This window comes from Acipenser ruthenus, chromosome 5 (genome assembly GCF_902713425.1).
Source record: "Acipenser ruthenus chromosome 5, fAciRut3.2 maternal haplotype, whole genome shotgun sequence".
Classification (NCBI taxonomy): Eukaryota; Metazoa; Chordata; class Actinopteri; order Acipenseriformes; family Acipenseridae; genus Acipenser; species Acipenser ruthenus.
This window is the reverse complement of record NC_081193.1, coordinates 82,103,273-82,124,934: the sequence shown is the minus strand read 5'-3', so window position 1 is coordinate 82,124,934 and position 21,662 is coordinate 82,103,273. Positions and strand designations below refer to the sequence as shown.

General features: G+C 38.0%; 1 protein-coding gene across 4 annotated transcripts in view; it reads left to right on the top strand.

Moving 5' to 3' along the window:
- LOC117402639 (glutamate receptor ionotropic, kainate 2) overlaps positions 1–21,662 on the top strand; it is a 211,012-nt gene that overhangs the window by 120,574 nt on the left and 68,776 nt on the right. For all 4 annotated transcript variants that reach the window (XR_009328750.1, XM_034003986.3, XM_059024630.1 and 1 more), the window contains 2 exons: positions 188–295; positions 3,400–3,513. Coding sequence is in view for 3 of the 4 variants with exons in the window: in XM_034003986.3 (XP_033859877.1) it covers positions 188–295; positions 3,400–3,513 (222 nt within the window). In the remaining variant the exon portion in view is untranslated. The remainder of the gene's footprint in view (positions 1–187; positions 296–3,399; positions 3,514–21,662) is intronic.

Genomic DNA, 21,662 nt, shown 5'->3' with positions numbered 1-21,662 from the left:
TGAACCCTCATAACATCACCAATGCCAAGGCAAGCAGATTAGAAAGAAAAAAAAGGTTTAGCCAATAGCTTGGAGGTAAATAATTGAATCATAATGAATAATAAATTTTTCCATTTTGCCAGAAATTAATTTGTTCAGTTTTTTTTCTACTCCTTAGTTATAAAAACTATTTATTCTTCCACCTTAGGCCCACTGGGAAGGCTTAACAGGCCGGATAACTTTCAACAAAACCAATGGCTTGAGGACTGATTTTGATTTAGATGTGATCAGCCTGAAGGAGGAAGGCCTTGAGAAGGTACTTGAAAACGCCTGTGGTGTTTGCTTGAAGAGTCGTGTTTACTTAAAAGCAAATGTGATGTGATGAAAATCTTCTTGACCCAGATGAAACTATTTATGCTACGAGTCAGAATATGACCCCATCGAGTATATGTGCATGTTGGCACACTATGAATAATTTACAGTTTAATAAATAACCCCACAAGAACCCTTTTGGTTCAAGACGGCTGACATAAAGAGTTGAAATAAAATTATGAAGTATGGTTTAAGCATTCCTAAAGGCGACCAAAGTATTTCGTTTTGTGCAGAGTTTATTCTTGCAAATTATCTAAGCATGTAGCTAGTGTTAATGAAATTCATCAATTAATCTGCATTGTAATTAGAAGCTACTTTATTCTTTGTCAAATATCAATTTTTTTGTTGGCTACAAGTCTACTGAGTATACCAACTCTGACTCTACAATAAGTTATTGTAACACAAGGAGAGGTCAGGGGTACAACTCCCTGATCAATTATAGAAAACCGGCATACAACATTGCCTTGTAATTATAAAATGTAAAATAGCAAAGAGAAGACAGTATGGTTAATGGATAGCAAAAAAATGTCACATTTATGTCGATTCTAAGAAAACATCCTTTTAAAAATGAGAGAATATCTTCATCACAAAATATGTTTAATCCATGAAATGTATTATTAAAAAAAATGTTTGCAATTCAGTATGAGACTAATATTACATTATTGTTGTGTCAGTCAGTCGTATTTTAATTTTTTGTAATTTAGTTGAGACCCTAGATGTATGGCATGCCTAATTATCATTTAGAGATATCTCAAATTAATTTATAGATATCTCAAAATATTTTAAGATAGCTCTAAATCATTTTAAGATATCTAAAATACATTCAGAGCTATCCAAAAATGATTTCCAGATATCTTTAAATTGAGCTTAAATTAGATATCTACAATGCATTTTCAGATTTCTTTATATCATTTTAAAACATCTCAAAATGTTTTTGAGATATCTTTAAATAATTAAGATATCTGAAATAAAATTTAAGATATCTCAAAATGACTTCATATTCATTTACAAATGTCTCTAAATCATTTTAAGATATCTTGAAATAACTTCCTGTTCATTTTAAGATATCTATAAATAAATTCCTGTTCATTTTTAGAGATGTTGCTAAATCATCTTACAGGAAGTCATTCAGAGATATCTTTTTAATGACTTCTTGATATCTTAAAATGATTTACAAATATCTCCAAACGAACAGGAAGTCATTCAGAGATATCTTTTTAATGACTTCTTGATATCTTAAAATGATTTACAAATATCTCCAAACGAACAGGAAGTTATTTTGAGATATCTTAAAATGATTTAGAGATATCTCTAAATGAACATTAAGTTATTTAAAGATATCTTTAAATGGCAGTTTGGTGTACCATGCTAGCAAAACATTATTCATCCCTTAAAGTGATATTGTGCACCACAGGATACACCCTCCTTAGTACACTCTCTCAGTCATATGTCTTTGTTTGAACACAAACTGGGTATTGGATCCCACAAGATACATTCCATTTAGTATCCATGCAAAATCTTTAGCATCTGCTTCTCAGTTATCTACTCATCAGGCCTGATTGAAAACTGCCATGGCTGCTTCCAGTCCATGTGGGGACAGCAGATGGGGAAGTTTACATTTTTTTTACATATTTTTTCACATGATAAAAGTGCAATACATTTCAGTTTCTATTTTTAAGCAATCAGTAGACAGGGTCATATTAAAGCCAATAAAAAATATGCTTATTTATTTAGTTTACATCAAGTTTAATTGTAGGTATCTCCAGGGATACACCGCTCGTAAAAGACCAGCAGGCAAACCACAGTCTGGTATGAAAAATGCCATGTGCGGCTGTGCATTGCAACTGGTACCAAGCCATGGAACTGCTTCAGAAACTTCCACTTACAATTAAATTATATTGATGTATTTTGCATTACAAATTGAAAGTGTTGATGATGTAAATAATAAAAACAGACTGATATCTAAAGTAAAGAAGTAAAAAAATAAAATAAAAAAAAGCAGGATTTTGACTTAGTATGGCTTTGTTTGTTTCAGAAATGTGTTATTTTAAAGCTAAATAGGCTATGTAGGAGTTCTAAAAAAAAAAAAAATGTAATGTTTATTTTACATTTTTTATTTAAAGATCTTTTTTTAATATATGAAAAGCTGGGATGCGTTTTAGAGCAATGTGCACTGAAGGACACAATTAATAACTTTTGTAAAAATGAATATATGTTCACAAAAAATGTGAAATATGTTCATTTGTGATCTGTATGTACAATAAATACAATTAAAACATTTTTCCTTATGCATTATGCCTATGTGACCTTTTAAGGGAGATATCTCTAAATCAATTTGAGATATCTCTGTTTAATTTTTGGATCTCTCAAAATGAAATTAACATATCTGTAGATATCTCTAAATATTTAAATATATCTTAAAACACAGTTTGAGATATCTCTAAATGATAATTTGTCTTACCATATAGATTAGGTTACTTTAGTAATCTATGCAGTCTGCAGAATTTATCTGCAAACATCATTAATATGGTAATTGTATTCAGATTTTAAACACTTATTTTAAATGTTTATTTTGTTCATTTAGACTAGGTTTCTGAATAGAGACCCATCACTGATTTTACAGTTTCATTTATTTATCTGAGAGTATAATATCTGCTACATTTTCTTAATATTTACTTTAATTTCTTACATGTTTAAGTATCCTATTGTGCCATTCTCAATGTGTTATTTTGTCTTGGATCATTATTTGCAATGAGGTAGGCAAACATATTAGCATTGTGATGTGCACTGAAGCCCATAGCTGTGCACTGGAGCCCCTCCAAAACTGTTATGCTTCCCTGCATTTTCAGGAGTCTTTTTGGAAGCATGATGATATGACAATCTAAGCAGGGACAACAGCCGTGACTCATACATAGCACAATAGGATATTAAACAGGCAAGATTCAGAATATTAGGGAAATGTACATGATATATATTATCCCTTTAAGAGAATTGAAATAATTGTGACTAAATGGATTTCCTGTAAGTCATGTTATTTTTGTATTGTAGATTGGAACCTGGGATCTGCCAAGTGGCTTGAATATGACAGAAAACCAAAAGGGAAAGACAACCAACATCACTGACTCCCTATCCAACCGATCCTTGGTTGTTTCCACAATCTTGGTAATTATTAAGCACTGTAGTGTGTTGTATTTATGTCTTTGAATGTTCCTTTAGCTTACGCAGTATGCCTTGAACTAAAGTTGTGTGTGTCAGACACCTCCAAACAATGATATGGTAGCCAGTTATTAATCAGAGGAGGAACCTGTTGCTCTAAGTGCAATCAAAGTCCATTAGATGGATTCAGTTACTATTACTATCATTGGAATTAATTACCAGAATACCGGCAAGTTTTTAAATAGACAGACACCTTTGTATTTCAGATTTTTCTTCTTTTTTTTTGTTGCTTTCCCTTGTTGGACTCCATTAGCTTATCAGAAGTGTTACTTTAACTTGACTGAACCCTTGTCAGCCCCTAAGTACTTCAATTCAAAGGGTGTTAATGAACTGGTCACTGGGATACACTGCTTTTCCTACTACACTTGTGAGTGCTAAAAGTTACCTGATATTATTAGGTACAATACCTTCCAATAATTCTCCATTACTGTGAATAACACTTCCTACTCTATTAAGCACAATAACTGACTGTCTTTCTAACGATGCTGGCGGGTGCATTAGATATATAGAAATGATATATAGAAATGATATATAGATGGTCTCTGAAGTCATCATCACAGCAGGTACAGCACTGATAGCTGCAATTTTCCCCAGCCTGCCTTATCAGTGTGTCTGGACTTTTAATTTGCTGGTGCAGTCCCATTGTGGGAGCAGTCTCCATTACCTTTTTATTCCTTGCAAGCCTGGGTTCGCCCCTGTGGTGGTTTGGATGATGTCTGTACCTATGCTTGGAACACAGCAGAAACCTTACAAATCATAATTTCAGAGATCTGCAATCAGTCATAACAGAAATGGTTGTTCAAAAAAGAGTAAGGCTTTCACTGGAACCCTTCATTTGTGTAGGTATACAGTTGCAGACAAAAGTATTTGGGCAGTTTAAAAAAAAAAAAGAAAAAATAGCAGACAAAAGTATTTGGGCAATCAACATATTTCGTATAAAACTCATTCATTGCTAATTATTGACAATTATCATGATTGAAAACCAACACCTGATGATAATTATAGAATAAATAAATACATAATTGTCAAGTGCTGAAAAATAAATTGGAAATTTGTGATTTCAAAAAAGCAACAAAACAGTTAAAACTAAAGAGTACAGCAGCAATCTCAAAATGGCAGTAATTCAACTAAACGAAAAAGGAGAAACTACCAGAAAAATAGCAGAAAAATTTGGTTTACCAAAAAGTACTGTGTGGGCTATTATTGACAAACACAGGAGAACAGGAACTACTGCAGCTAGCTCCAGGTGTGGAAGAACAAGAAAGATTTCTGCAAAATCTGGAAGAAGAATCGTTCCAGCAGCCCGGAAAAATCTCATTCATATATATATATATATATATATATATATATATATATATAAACTAAAGGCAGTTTAATGCCATAAGATTCTATAGTGGGGCGCCAACCTTCACCCCCAAAAAGCTTTTCTTAATCATACAGTAGTCACTCGCTAAACCAGACATAAGGAGGTGTCAGGTTTAAAAACAATACAATAAAATTGCACACACATACATTTATAGTGCTTGATGCATTTTAAATGTAAATCATTTCACTGAAATAACAGTAATCTGTTTTGGGTAGGCTACACATTACATTATGTAAAAATATAAATCTGTACAGTAGGCCTATGCAGTATACAGTACAGTAATAAAATCAAATGAATACCTAGCGCACTTTCTTTTTACCTTAGCCTGTAGGCTACTGGTAACACATAAATAACTATGCTGCATTGTAAAGATAAAAGATTATTTTAAATTGAAACTAAATTATTATTATTTTGTTTTATTTAATTTATTTTTTAATTATTACTATTTTAACTTGGCCTACTTGGTAGCCTGGACAATTAACACAAATAGATCATGGTCTTTAGTGAAAATTAGGTACTTGGGTGTTCACCTTAAAAATGCATTGAACACAACTGGCAACGCACAAAAAAAAGCGGACTGGAAAATGCCAGCAACAATAGCAACTGTTTAAAACGTGCTTTCAAAAGTTCTTAACAAATTGATGCAATTGTAAGTGTCGCAATTGTCAGCAGCTTTAGTACATCTTATTATAATATTTGAGAACCATCATCTCCATCCCATTTTCGCGAATTAATGCAGGAATGCCCATAATTACATATTCATCTAAGGTTGAACCGCAAAGAAAAACTGCTGCCGGAAAGCATTCCCTAAAAAGTTGCTTATAGCATTTTGCTTGTTTAGTACATTTCACCCAAGACTTCCGACTCGTTTGTAACTGGTATGGGAAAGGTTAATTGAGCATACGAGGAAATATGTAAATCCAACAAACATTCACGAAATTAGTTGCTTATAGTTTGTCTCAGAGTGTCATATGGCCTTTTATTGAGTGTCAGCATAAACTCTCCAGCAATTACTGTATTACAGTGTGAGATAATGATACAGGAGATACAGCTTTTTGAGAAGTTGGAAAAATACAAGTGTACTACCCAGAAGAAAATGTGGACAAAGCATTAGTAGAACCATAGCAATGGTGAGACACTGGATTTGTAACAATGGTCTTGATACGGTATAATACTGGTACTCATGGCATACCTATGGAAACACAAGGATCAAGAAATACACCAACCATAAAGGCAAGTTTAAAGAAAGAGTTATGCAAGCATGATACAAGGATAATGAAGGATTGCATGCATGCCTTGTACAAACAATACAAGGGTTATGCTTGAATGTTTCAAGAATTTGCAAGATTTGAACTAGAAAAAAAAAATGCTTGCAATGATTTTGTGAAAGGCATGCATGAAATCCTTCCTTATCCATATACGATCCTTGCACAAGTGTTGCTTTAAACTCATATTTTATAGTTTTGGTTGTCTTGTTTATGATCCTAGCATGATTCCTGTGTATATACAAATTGTGGACTACCACACCAATACAGTGCCTTGCGAAAGTATTTGGCCCCCTTGAACTTTGCGACCTTTTGCCACATTTCAGGCTTCAAACATAAAGATATGAAACTGTAATTTTTTGTGAAGAATCAACAACAAGTGGGACACAATCATGAAGTGGAACGAAATTTATTGGATATTTCAAACTTTTTTAACAAATAAAAAACTGAAAAATTGGGCGTGCAAAATTATTCAGCCCCCTTAAGTTAATACTTTGTAGCGCCAACTTTTGCTGCGATTACAGCTGTAAGTCGCTTGGGGTATGTCTCTATCAGTTTTGCACATCGAGAGACTGAAATTTTTGCCCATTCCTCCTTGCAAAACAGCTCGAGCTCAGTGAGGTTGGATGGAGAGCATTTGTGAACAGCAGTTTTCAGTTCTTTCCACAGATTCTCGATTGGATTCAGGTCTGGACTTTGACTTGGCCATTCTAACACCTGGATATGTTTATTTGTGAACCATTCCATTGTAGATTTTGCTTTATGTTTTGGATCATTGTCTTGTTGGAAGACAAATCTCCGTCCCAGTCTCAGGTCTTTTGCAGACTCCATCAGGTTTTCTTCCAGAATGGTCCTGTATTTGGCTCCATCCATCTTCCCATCAATTTTAACCATCTTCCCTGTCCCTGCTGAAGAAAAGCAGGCCCAAACCATGATGCTGCCACCACCATGTTTGACAGTGGGGATGGTGTGTTCAGGGTGATGAGCTGTGTTGCTTTTACGCCAAACATAACGTTTTGCATTGTTGCCAAAAAGTTCGATTTTGGTTTCATCTGACCAGAGCACCTTCTTCCACATGTTTGGTGTGTCTCCCAGGTGGCTTGTGGCAAACTGTAAACGACACTTTTTATGGATATCTTTAAGAAATGGCTTTCTTCTTGCCACTCTTCCATAAAGGCCAGATTTGTGCAGTATACGACTGATTGTTGTCCTATGGACAGAGTCTCCCACCTCAGCTGTAGATCTCTGCAGTTCATCCAGAGTGATCATGGGCCTCTTGGCTGCATCTCTGATCAGTCTTCTCCTTGTATGAGCTGAAAGTTTAGAGGGACGGCCAGGTCTTGGTAGATTTGCAGTGGTCTGATACTCCTTCCATTTCAATATTATCGCTTGCACAGTGCTCCTTGGGATGTTTAAAGCTTGGGAAATCTTTTTGTATCCAAATCCGGCTTTAAACTTCTCCACAACAGTATCTCGGACCTGCATGGTGTGTTCCTTGTTCTTCATGATGCTCTCTGCGCTTTAAACGGACCTCTGAGACTATCACAGTGCAGGTGCATTGATACGGAGACTTGATTACACACAGGTGGATTCTATTTATCATCATTAGTCATTTAGGTCAACATTGGATCATTCAGAGATCCTTACTGAACTTCTGGAGAGAGTTTGCTGCACTGAAAGTAAAGGGGCTGAATAATTTTGCACGCCCAATTTTTCAGTTTTTTATTTGTTAAAAAAGTTTGAAATATCCAATAAATTTCGTTCCACTTCATGATTGTGTCCCACTTGTTGTTGATTCTTCACAAAAAATTACAGTTTCATATCTTTATGTTTGAAGCCTGAAATGTGGCAAAAGGTCGCAAAGTTCAAGGGGGCCGAATACTTTCGCAAGGCACTGTATATCAGTCTTTTGATCAATCCCTTAAAGAGTAAGTAGCGGGGTTGCAAAAAAGATAGAGTTACACATCCCCACATGTTGCTAGAACTGTTTAAATAAAATACCTGTCATTTTTCTTTTCATTGTTAACATCCTGTGGCAAAGTGGTTAATAGTGTACAGGTGCAGGTGATTAAAGAACAGACAGACAATTGTAATCCAGGTGAAAAGGTTTGTTTTTATTAGTTGTTTTTGTCCAGTGTCTGACGGCGTGTATTACTTACATTTAAAGTCCCCCAAGCTGGTCCCGAAATAATAGTCCCATTCTTGTATCCCACGTTAAACACAAAACACATAAACAAGTCTGGTTAGACAGTCAACAATAGACAGTACAAACAAACACTCACGATTATTTCATCAACAGTACAGGTCCTTCCAAAACGAAGGAACAGATAACATTGCTTCGACCCCTATTTATACCATCACTCATGACCCCTTGGTAAACGATTGCAGCTGCTTTTTATGATCCGCAGCTGCCACATCATTTCCCCTCCGGGTCAGTGAGTTAGTGTACCGAAGATCCGTCTCTTTTCTACGTGACCGACTTCCTTTTAACCCTCAGAAGGAAGTGTCAGTCCAAGTAGTCCAGAGTATTCCTGTTACTTAGCGCCCTCACAGATTGGGAAAGAGCTGTACCACCAAGAATCATTGTCTTTCTGTCACACATCCTGATAACGTTTTACACTTATAACTTTAAAGTCTGTTTCAAAGCTCTTTTCAGAATCTCTGCTCTAGTGCACTGATTATTGCCCACATTTTCAAACAGGTATGTGATGGGGTACACCCCGCCCAATGTGTGCATATGTATTATTTTGTATTTGTTTTATTATTATTATTTAAAATGTGTTGTTTGTGTGTAAAAATACGCAATTTTATTGTTATTATTGTTTGACAGCCTGGATGGGGTTAAATGCCCCATCCAGATAAAATCGTGCTAATGATTATTGACACACTGGCTGTTGATCACGCATATGAGAAACCCTGTGCTGAATGTGGCAGAGGGATAAATTAGGTAATTAATAGCCAGTTAATCCCTCTGCCACAACATAAAACCCTGCAGCTTTGGCTGAACATGGTTAGTGTGTTCAGAGGCGGAACGAGACGTGAGTGAAAGAAAGAGAAACTAAAAGCTTAAACATAACAATTGGTGCGCGTGCTGGTTATACAACAGCACGATACTTGGTGTGTTCCGTGTCTGTTGTGTTTGTCTGTTTTGGCCTTTGTGCCATTTTATTTTGAGTTTTGTTAAATCTTTTTATTTATAATTAAACTTGCGCACCAGCGCTTTCATTTACCTCAGTGCTGTCTGTGTGTGCTATACCTTCCTGGCCTGACGTCACCACACAAGCCAGCCTGTTCACAAGGTAACACAGCAATAACGATCCATGATGTGGAACAGAAAAGCCAGAGCACTTGTTAGTATTTTTTTTTTTTAATCGCACTTCCTGCAGTGATTTAGAGGACAGATCTCAAACCCCAGTGCACTAGAGCCGCCATTTTTAAAAGAGCTTTGAAACAGACTTTGAAAGTTATAAGTGTAAAAAGTTGTCAGGATGTTAACAATGAAAAGAAAAATGAAAGGTACGTTATTTAAACAGCTGTAGCAACACATGGGGACGTATAACGCTATATTTCTCGGAACCCTGCTACTTACTCCTTAATACCAAACCATTGCAGTCTACTACATGTTTTGGTAAAATAAGTCTCCGATTATGCACACCCACTTAACCAACTGGATACTGATGGTCAAGTAAGGGAGCAGTTTGCCCAGTTTTATATTAAAATCTGTACTGCTTGCCCTTTAAATGTATCACTGAGGAACTGCAGACAAGTGCACTTGTCTTTGGAGGTCTGCTGTTTTTTCTTTATCCCTCTGGGTTTGCAGGTTTCTCAGAAAACTGGGTCATGGTGAAAATAATAACATAATTAAATTGCATCTTTCAAGAGTCACAGACTTTAAAAAATATTTTTGGGTGGAAAATTACTTGATACCTTAGGTTTATTTTAAATGTGACGTACTTTATTTATGTCAGACTGAGAGCATGAGAGAGCTAAGCCTTTGTCTATACACAAAACCAAAGAAAAATACAGATCAAGCGGCTGCAGTGTGAATTTACTCACATTGCTTGTCAATGTGCTTCAACCTTGCCCAGGTGGAATTGTTCTGTAAGAGGTAGTTATATAGTTCACCATCTCAGCTGTTATCTCCAATAAAGCCTGCTAATTCAATTGACCATTTAACTGCCAGATGCCTTATATAGGTTTTAACAGGGGCTTTCTACACAACATTTACAGTAAAGATAAACTGCCACTTTAGAGATCCTATTAGGAGGAAATGCAGAGGTAAAAACATTTAGTTTGCCAGCAAATCAGGAGACTGATACAGGCTGTGGGAGGCAGGGTAAAGGGGAAGGAGAGAGAAGCTAATGGCAGATGGCATGCAGGTGATAGCTACACGTGTGATATCCCAAAGTTATTTCCTTTGTTGGAATGCGTATTGTATTCTGTAAATATAACCTGCACGGTTATTACCGAAAGCAATTGTAACTCACCTGTAAACGTGTGTTTCTCAGAACAAGAGACAAGAATGCAAAAGACTCCTCTCTGTAGTCAGCAAGTTTGTTTGTTTTGCGTGCCCTGTTTTGAAAGAATAAGAAAGAAAAAACTGTGTATCTTCAGCCAGCTTTTGGATAGCTTAGAGTGACTGGCAAGCTCCAAGTTCCTCTGAATTCACCCCATCTGAGGAAGGAATAGACAGGCTGTAGAGAGCGGCTAAGAGTTTTCTCTGGAGCCAAACCCACTCCAGCTGGGGAGGAGAAGTTTGATAATTGGATGGAGCAAGCCACTCAGAATGGAGACGTTATTGACACGTGTACAGCGGAAAGGTGAACCCCACCCTAAGGAGTGTGCGGCTGGATCAGCTCATATGCGGTGCTTCCAGCGCAGAGATGATGATTCTACGTTGAGATTGAGAGAAAGAAGGGACCACCCCGCCACCTTTCTCCCGCTTCTAAATGACATACGAGAGGAGGAAGAGCAGGAAGTGGCTCATCAAGCCCTCAACGTACCTGTAAAGACAGTTTGCACTAGTGATTTCTCTGTAGACAATCACTCTAGTGTCCGGGAGTTACGACAGCAGATTAAAGCACTCCAAAAGGGGTTTGTCAGCATGATGGCCAGTGGCACGCCTTAGAGTGACACTCCCAAGTTCACACAACAAAAGAGAAGACCTCCACCACTGTTTACAGCTGTTGAGAAGGCCACTGAGACAGCAGAGATAAGGACCCAGTTGAACGAGCTACAGGAAAAATGTAACGACGTTGGAAAGGAAGGTCACAGGTAAGCCTGGAGATATGAGGTGTTCTACCAAAGACAAAGAATCCTACTTCTGTTTCCGCTGTGGTGAGGACGGTCACATTTCAGCCCATTGCCATGAACCAGAGAATTAGAGAAAGTGGTCCAGAAGTTTATCCAGTCTAGACAGACACAGGGAACCAACATGTTCCCTCTCGAAAACCATGTCCAAGCTTCCACCGACCAACAGATTCCCAAGGGACTAATTCCTTTGTGGTCATAGTGAAGATTGATGGACACAAATGCAAAGCATTACTGGACAGTGGCTCCCAGGTCACTATACTTTTTTAAGGTTGGTATAATCACACTCTACGGTATGTACCCATCCATCCTGTAGAGCAGTGGTTCTGGGGACCCCCTGTCTGCTGTTTTTCAATCTAACTGAGCTCTCAATTACTTAACACTAGAACCACCAAATTTTCTTATTACCTAGAACCACCGCGCTGGTAATTTTAACCGGTACATTTTTAAACAGCTTCGATATGAAAATGAAAGACAAACTATCGGATACAACTCAAAAGTTTTATTCATGAATATCATATGTAACGTTTGCATAGCAGAAACACAGTATTTAAATAGAAAATGAAAGATAAAAGGCTTTATTTTCCAAATTAGCGCATACAACACAACTGGGAAAAGAAAAAAAAAAAAGAACTATAATAAAATAAACATTTCAAAGGAAACTAGTGTGTAAACGGGTATATGTACATACAAAACTATAAAACCGAAATCATTTTTTGTAATACTGATATACAAAAGAAAATATAACTCTACTTCCAGTATGTCGGCTACTTTTATACTGTATGTAAGGTAACCTGTAGGCTACCTCAGCCTGCTGTAGCCTGCCTGCTGTCTGTCTGTCTTACTGTATTGCTCTATTTGTGTATTTGTTGTATTTATTTATAACTTGCACTTCTCACACACTTGTAAGTCACTTTGGATAAAGGTGTCAGCTAAATAATAATAATAATAATAATAATAATAATAATAATAATAATAATAATAATAATAATAATTAGGCTGTGTGACGCGAATGCTTTGAACGAAACATACTTCACAAACAACACCCTGAATAACTGAATAACAATCCAAAAAAGAAAATATAACTAAATTCCTGTTATTTACAGAATGCATGGTGCTTTCAAAACAACACAATCCAACAAGATGTACTTTGACTCTGCATGACTCTGCTGTTTCATATAGGGCACAGACATCAGAAGTTTTATTATTGTTTACATACCTGGCATGTGTACAGCTTTGCAGTGTTGTGATCGAAATGTTCGTGCCGAAGCTTTGTGGCTAGTTCCAAAATGAAATATCTCCTTCTGCTATTTTCCCTGTTACATTCCTTGTATCAAACAAAAGATTGATAGCTCCCAGGTGAGTTGCCAGGTAATTTGAGCTATTGTTGTACAAATCCAGTCAGGCAAATATCTGTCTGAAGTTGGGCGTAACTTCTTGCTCTCAAATAAAACTAAATAATATCTTAATATTTCTCGAAAAAGATTCTGTGACATTGTCTATACATTTTTTTTTAATCCACAGTTGTTTACATCCACACACTGTGCATGTCAAAAAAGATGCGAGTTCCAAAGGATTAGCATACAGCCACACCATCCCACATAGCACAATGAAATACATAGTGATGTGGCCTAGAGGTGGGAGGGTATACTGTATATAAAAAATAGAATATTTTATATACGTTATATTTAAAAATATATGACCGGTCTGGCAGTTCTAGGGATGCATTTTTATATCTTCATCATTTTTGCGAATCTGCTGCTCAAACACCGTCTGGTTATTTTCTTCATATATTTAGAAAAAGTCAAGAATGGGCATGTGCATGGGATTCACTAACGCAGAGTTATTCAAATTTTAAACCCTAAAACATGGTGGTTCTAGTGTTAACTAGACCCTTAATTGAACTGATAATTTGCTTAATTAGACCTCCTTAATTGTGTTCAGCTCTTAAATAGTTCAAATGACTTATAAAATGTTATAGCTAACTTGAAATCTGCAACTGTTTAAGAGCTGAAAACAATATAAAAAAGGTTAATTAAGCAAATTACTGAGGATGTCCAGTGACACCTGCAGGAGCTGCTGTCTGCTGGGTTAATCACAGTCCCAAAGTCCTTACCCCCATAGTAGTGGCCCGGAAGCAGAACGGTTCAGTGAGGATGTGTGTGGATTACCGGATCCTTAATAAACACACCATTCCAGATCAGTACATGTTACCCCACATAGACAACGTCTTGGACAGTCTGACGGGAAGCAAGTGGTTCTCGGCGTTGGACTTGAGTAGCGGGTACTACCAGATTCCGATGAGGGAAGAGGACAAAGAAAGGACCACTTTCACCTGCCCACTAGGTTTCTATGAATTTGAGAACATGACACAAGGTTTAACTGGAGCTCCTGCTACATTTCAACAGCTTACGGAGAAAGACTTTGGAGACATGAGCCTGCATGAGGTCTTAGTTTACCTTGGTGACCTAATTATATTTGGGAAGACCTTGGAAGAACATGAAACCTGACTGCTTAAGGTCCTGGATAGGCTCAAACCCTGTGGTTTGAAGCTTTCCCTAGACAAATGCCAGTTTTGTCAGCCGTCTGTGAAGTATGTGGCCCAAGGAGTAACAACTGATCCAGACAAGATTGAAGCCGTTGCCACCTGGGATCAGCCTACTGATCTAAAGAGTTTGAGATCTTTCCTTTGGTCCTGTGGATATTATCGGAGGTTTATGAAAAAACTATTCATCCATAGTGAGACCCCTTACCGATCTCACAAAGGGGTATCCATCAGTACAAAGGGCTACAAAAGCTGCCACTAGAACACCAGACCAGAGGTACTACAGAGTGTCCGAACCATTTGGAAGCAGATGGGATCACAAATGTGAGAAGGCATTTAGGACACCATTTATTGTCTGACACATGCGCTCGTGTGGGCCTTTGCTGACAGCACCATGCCATACACCCTGCATGTGGATGCCAGCTTGGAGGGATTGGGTGCCGTATTATATCAGGAGCCCCCAGAAGGACTCCGTCCAGTGGCTTTTACGAGCAGGAAGCTAACTGACTCAGAGAAGCGGTATCCTATCCATCAGTTGCAGTTCCTCGCTCTCAAATGTGCTGTAGTTGATAAGCTTCATGATTACTTGTATGGCGCAAAGTTCCTGGTCTGCACTGACAACAACCCCTTCACTTATGTGCTCACATTTTTTAAGCTGAATGCCACTGGGCATAGTTGGCTTGCAGCCTTAGCCCCTATGATTTCAGTCTGCAGTATTGACCAGGGCAGGCTAACATCAACGCTGATGCATTGTCCAGAAGACCTCAGTCTTCCCAGACTATTGGCTCCTGGACTGAGATATCTGAGGCAGGAGTGAAAGCTGTTTGCAAGCAAGTGGGATTGGTACCCTATCCTGATGAAGCAGTTGGTAGAGACATTGACCAGTTGGGAGTACCCTCAGATGCAATTCCCACGGCATTTTGAATACCCAGAAGTCAGATTTTGGGTTAAAAGATGTCTGATTTGCGTTAAAGCATAACCTCCCAGCCAGTTCAGTCAAATCGAGGCTTACCAAGGTCCTGTTGCTCTTGAGAGAGTGGAACAAATTGTACTTGAAAGAGGAACTCTTATACAGAGTTACCCAGAGAGCCAACTCACGTGAAACAGATGAAACAGGTCACATGGGTATCAATCGGACGACTGAGCTCATAAAAACTTGTTTCAACTGGCTGCGATTAGCTTCAAGTATGTATTCAATATATTGTTGAATACAATGCATGTTGACATTTCCCTAGCTGTTGTGATTCAGTATTCAGTTACCCCACACCAGCTAGGTGGAGGCATTGCACACTTTAATAGTTATTTAGCCCCTGGTGTTCTGGAAGACGAGGCCTGAAGTTATCTTCACCCCTTTGGACTCTCCTCTTGTGGTATAAAGGTAAACAGTTGTTCATTCACATTTATCATATTCCGTGCTTTGCAAGGTGGAGAGGGGTGTTCCACAACTATTCATCATTAGTGTCCTGCTGTATGGCACTTATTTAATAATGTTTGTACCACAACCACATAGTACATCACTTCAGACTCTCAGTAGTTGAAAAACAAAAACAGAAGAACTTCAGTGACAGTTGTAGAATCAAAATAAATTAGCGGCAGACTTCTAAAACACATGTATGTATGCTTGTACTGTAGTACTTAATTGTCTCCTAAAATTGTGCTTTATTGCCTTATCAGACTAAACAAATTCCTCTGAACTCCTTTGAGGTTGTTCAGAAATGCATTGTTTACAGATCAGCTGTTATGCATGCATTTGCATGGCTCCATCTTCTCCTTTTAAATGCAATTATTGTTCAAAATGTATCACAAGCACTGCATTTCCTCCTGTTAATTCCTTTGACCCAATAGCTTTTTATAAATGGCCTTTATTGAGCTGTTTTCTTTGAGTTGGGAAACATGAATAATGCTAAAGCTGCACGTAGAGTATGTGCATCATAGTGTGGGCATTCTAATTGATCTCAAGTGATATTTTGAAATGCTCTGTCCTCTTTGCCAAATCGAAAAGACAAAGGGGAATACCCTAGCCTCTGTTCAGCTCACAGGAGTCTCATCTTCCGTAGCAGACTGAAAGAAACACTCATTGTCCTTTTAAGCAATTACAGGATTGGTCAAAAGTCACAGATATGCCAGGGAATAACAATGCACTGTAATGAAAAATGAAACTTGGCCGGTAGCAACAGTATACATAAGAAGAGGATGGCATGGTCTTTCCATTGAGTCTATGTCACAGATATTCCAAACAGACTAGCCCGGATGCTTTAGAACTGGAAAACAATGAGCATGCAAATCATTCAGCACTATGTAATTTACCATAAAAGGCTTGCAAGACAAGTCTTCAGTAGATAATCCCAAGGATACATCATCAACATTTTGAAAACATGGCAGTCACTGTAAGTACCTGTACAGGTACATATAGATATTTGTCTTAGAACTTCAGTGTATGAATATTTTATTGTATTCTTTTTTTGCTCTCCCGCTTTTGCTGACTTCTTTCATAAAATATGTCGCTAAATACACATACACACGGTGACAATGTTTTTACAAACAGTATAAACATAATCGGTAAAATTTTTGCCACAGTCCCTTGATCTTTGTATATTTAGTAGGTCTACTTTTAGCATTTCAAAATGTAGAATTTATTATTGTGCTGTGATCAATAAGATAGTGCCTAAGAGGTGTAAATGTCCATACTTCACTAGTTTGTGTGCTGCAGACAATTAGATATAGAATAATGGGCTGATTTATCATTTCTTAGATTTTTTTTTTGTTGTTTTACTTAATAGGCTTACTCATAGTGTTGATTGATTTATTTTATATGGATTGTTGTATTTAATTAAGAGTATTTGTTTTTGTTAATAGAACACATGTTTCACCAGTCAGAATTGATTGCGATACTAGGATTAAAAAAAACCAAAAAACATAATAACTCATAGCTTACTGTAGCTCAATCAGACCGATACTGTTGGATTCCTCTCGCCCAGACTGATAGTCTATGTTAGCATGGAAACATAATACTTACAGAAAACAATGCATCCTCATCGTATTATATACTGTAGCTTAAAGGCTATTATAAACATTGTCTCTAAAAAGGTCAAGCTCCCATTATTAATTAACACTTAATGTATTTGCTTACGATTGTAAGTCGCCCTGGATAAGGGCGTCTGCTAAGAAATAAATAATAATAATAATAATAAAGTATACTGGTACTCCAAAAACAATACTAGTATATGAAATATACATTCTTAATATAAATATGAAATTAATACAAAAATACATAATCAGACTTGCAACTTTAATTAAAGAAACAGTCAATTTAGAGCTGCAATATCTAATTTTCTAAGTACTCCTTTCCTTTAAATTACAGACTGTTTAAGTTCACCAAAGTTTAGCTCTCCAATACTTCAATCCTAACTCAACTAACTGTTTGGATTCTAAACTTCACTGAATTGCATTCAAGTGAGCACTTCATTTTGTTAGAGCCAAAATAGTTCTTAAAAACATTTGGAAAACAAACCAAAAAGATTGATAAGATAGACCAGCTTTTCTCAAACTGGGGGTCCTGACCCAAAAGGGGGTCACATGGCTATTGCACTTGATCGTGTGATCACAAAATACTGTCCTTACCTTAAAATCCTTAGCTTTTCATTACACCGCATATACATTTAATTCTGAACAGTAAAAGATGTAATCCGTCGCATATCCGCTCGTCATGTATCCGCCCTAACCGTTTATACTCTGTGATCAATCTCTTCAGCAACGTTAGTTTATTATTGAACAGAGAAGATTAGTTCAGATATTGTAGATCCTACCAAAGTTTTAGTACATTGTGTTGTATGTGCTCTGAGAGCTGCCATTGCTGGTAGTGTCACATGAGCTGTTCAGTGTGTTGATATTGTAGCGTTTCAACAGGGCAGTCAGAAAACAGGAGAGACACTTGTTCCTTTTCAAAGCTTTATTCAGCACGCCTTTCTCCACACACACACACACACACAGAGTCCACAGCTCTGTCAGCTTCTCAGGTTACATGCACAGAATACAGGAACCATAGCAACCAGAACACAACAACAACACATGGCAGCGCACTGCCTTACAACCTCAGCCCCGCCCTTTTATTCTAATAGGGTACCGGAGCTTACACCTCCCACTGCCGCACACTTTGGGCCAATGGGAACACACGGAACATGTGCACACACAGTGACTCACGAACGGGACCAATCACAGGGGAGACACAGACCACGCACAGCACGACTAACACAGACAGACAGGACCAATCACAGGGGAGACACAGACCATGCACTACAAGACTGATACAGAGAGACAGGGCCAATTACAAGGAAGACACAGAACATGTTTACACGCAGGCCAGGATTACACAGGCACAGACAAGAGGTAAACAAAACAAACGACGGGAAATACAGAGCGGGGAGGGAGCACAATTACAATGGGAATTACAGTACAACAACAGGAATTACAGTACAACACAAATGCACAGATCATTACACTATGTAAATGAATCCTGTTCGCTTGTGGAGCGTATCAACTTCAACCTCTGTCTCAATCTCCTGCCTGTCACTCAGCAGCGAATGCCCGCATCCACACGGCAGACGGCTACCTTGTCACAAGCATTAATACCCTGTATCTTTCTAAAGAGATTTAGGGGAGCTCCCTAATAAAAGCTGAATCTCAAAACAATAATTCTGCGAATGCAGTGACTGTTACAACTGTCTATAATGGTACTGTAATGACCCGTGCCCTTGAATATGAAGCAGAAGCCGGAGATGTTGCCAGGTACAATTAATAAGCAATTTATTAATTGAAATCACACAGTCCCTGTTTGGGCCAAGACCACGCCACAGAAACAATGAAAGTAACCTATCCCTTCTCATTATTCACTACTCCCCACTCTCCCTTTCTGTGGCTCTCACTCGACGCCACTCCCATGGCGTCGGTCACACACAGTCTCTCGCAGGCCCTCTCTCGCACTATAATTGACCCAGTTCTGTGCATTTGTTTGTTCTCCACTTGAACCTTCGACTCTCTCCTTTCACATTCCTGCGCAGGCGGTACTTCTAACCCTTCCACTCCACTCAGACTGACCAATCAGGTCTATCCCTGATCCTTTCCCCCTTCTAAGAGGCGTGGTTGCACCCTTACAATACATGTAACACGTACACAGGACAAGACAGACCAGACAAAACAAACTGGACAACATAAAAGCCCAGTAGACATGCACCAGTGCCCGGGTCGCTACAGTATTTAAAAAAGGATTCATTTATCCGACATTTTACATATCCACCCTTACTCTGATCCCACCGCAGTCGGCTAAGCAACACATTACTGTATTATGAAGCCAGCCCTCCTGCCGTGTTTTACTGGTCAGCTAATTCACTTTTTTTTGTTCGTTTGTTTTACTCGACTAGAGCTATACCATAAGCACACAGCCCTTAAAAGTGTCGCCTCTCCCCGCCCACCACACACTGCAAGCAGTTTGAGTGACAAGTTTTGAAACCAATGTGTTTGGTGGGAAGGTGAGTGGAAGTGAACCGTCTGCATAAAAATCATATTTGTTATAAAAGTAACTTGTTTACTACAGACCCTGTCAGGAATGTACCATGTTTGTTTAAACCACAAATATCTTATAATATTTAAGCAGAAAAAGCTTTAAAAATAATAATGATAAATAGAAAATGTATCTCGGTCTGTAGGTTTTATTTTTTTGTTGTGCAAGTTTTCTTACTAAGCCGTGCACACTGTGACACAGACTATAGTTACAAATAAAATGTATAAAACGTTTGGCAATAGTAGTCTATTAACGCTTGTTTCAGTAGATAAAATGAGATCATTTCTTTACACGGTTTTTACAAACTAACGTAAACGTGTGGCTGTTTTGTTTAATATTCTCTTTTTTGATAAACTGGACTGACAGATTATTTGCATTTTTTTTTGTTGTTGAGCAAACAGTTCCGAGAAGAGTCCGTAACTCAAAACACTGTCTTCTGAAATTAGTGTTAATTAGGTAAGGACTGTTAGTCTAGAAGTGGTAATCGGGTTTGTGTAACCAGGAGGGTTTTTTTGTACTACTGTCTGTGTATATATGAAATCTTTTTTATTTACCGCCAGTTTAATTCAAGTAGCATATGACATGATGCATATAGAAATGAATTTAGGGTCTGTTCTGTTCTTGCTCACAATATATTACAGTTGTGGTTTATTAAGAGAAAAATATGGTTGACGATCATTTTAAATTATTAATTATGTGTTGACAGCGTTCTTATTTCTTGTAATTCTCTAGTCACAGTCGGCTTCTTAAATCAGATCCAATCTCAACCAGCATTTAATGTCAGCATTTAAGTATTTTTTATGTTATTTATATATTTATTTTACTCTATACTTTATTGCTATTTATTTAAAATAAAAAAATAAAAAATGAAAAAAAAATGTGAGCAAGTTGGGGGGGGGGGGGGGGGGGTCCTTCAAGACACTTCAGAATTCAGTAAATTGCAGTGTGGTTTCTTTCCACTTAATTTAATGTCATTTTGCTTCAGATTATGCCATTGCAGATTTTTTATATTTAATCAACACGGTTGTTTTTGTGTGGCATTTTATTAGATGTGAAAACACTGTAGAACCCCTAAAGTGCCCCTCCATAATTAAATTGGGGTCCCCTTGGTGCCCCCGCTGTGTGTTACTCTATTATTATTATTATTATTATTTATTTCTTAGCAGACTAAAATCGCCACTGTCTGAGGTGTAGGTCCTATATTTTATTTTACACACATACATGTTTCCTTAGGCTGAGGGAGAGCAATGCTGACCCCTATATTGTGCTTGCCACATGTTACATGTTTCTTCAGACTGATAGGTAGAGCAAAGTATGATGTTGCCCGTGGTCCTTACTTGTTCAGTGTTGTTGCCCATGGGCCAGCAAAGATTGGGGACCACTGATGTACAGTAATTTGGGGGGTTGTCACAGCCTGAAACATTTCCAAAGGGGGGCCCAGCAAACAAAGTTTGAGAACCCCCAAGATAGATCTTTTTTTTTTTTTAAATACACTACTTCCTGCACAAAATTGCATTCACATTGTATTAATAATTTTCAGGAATTAAAAAACATTGTTCTGTTATTCATAGGAGAGGAAGGTCTGAGTATCATCAGCATAGAAATGGTATTAAGAACCACAGAATGCAATGAAGGGGCCCAGGGAGCGGGTGTAGAGAGAGAACAGGACAGGGCCCAAGACTGATCCTTGGGGGACTCCTGTTGAGAGAGGGTGAGGTGTGGAGGTTGAGCCGCGCCAGGTTACCTGGTAGGTGTGGTCAGAGAGGTAGGAGGAGAACCAGGCCAGAGTAGTGCCGGAGATTCCCAGGTCAGCAAGAGAGGATAGGAGAATAGAGTGATCAACAGTGTCAAAAGCAGCAGAGATATCGAGGAGAATTAGGACAGAGGAGAGAGAGGCAGCACGGGCAGAGTTTAGCAAGTTAGTGACAGACATGAGAGCAGTTTCAGTGCAGTGAGCAGAGCGGAAACCAGATTGGAGAGGGTCGTGCAAAGAGTGGTTAGACAGGAAAGTAGAGATCTGGCGGTGTACTGCCCGCTCGAGGGTTTTAAAGA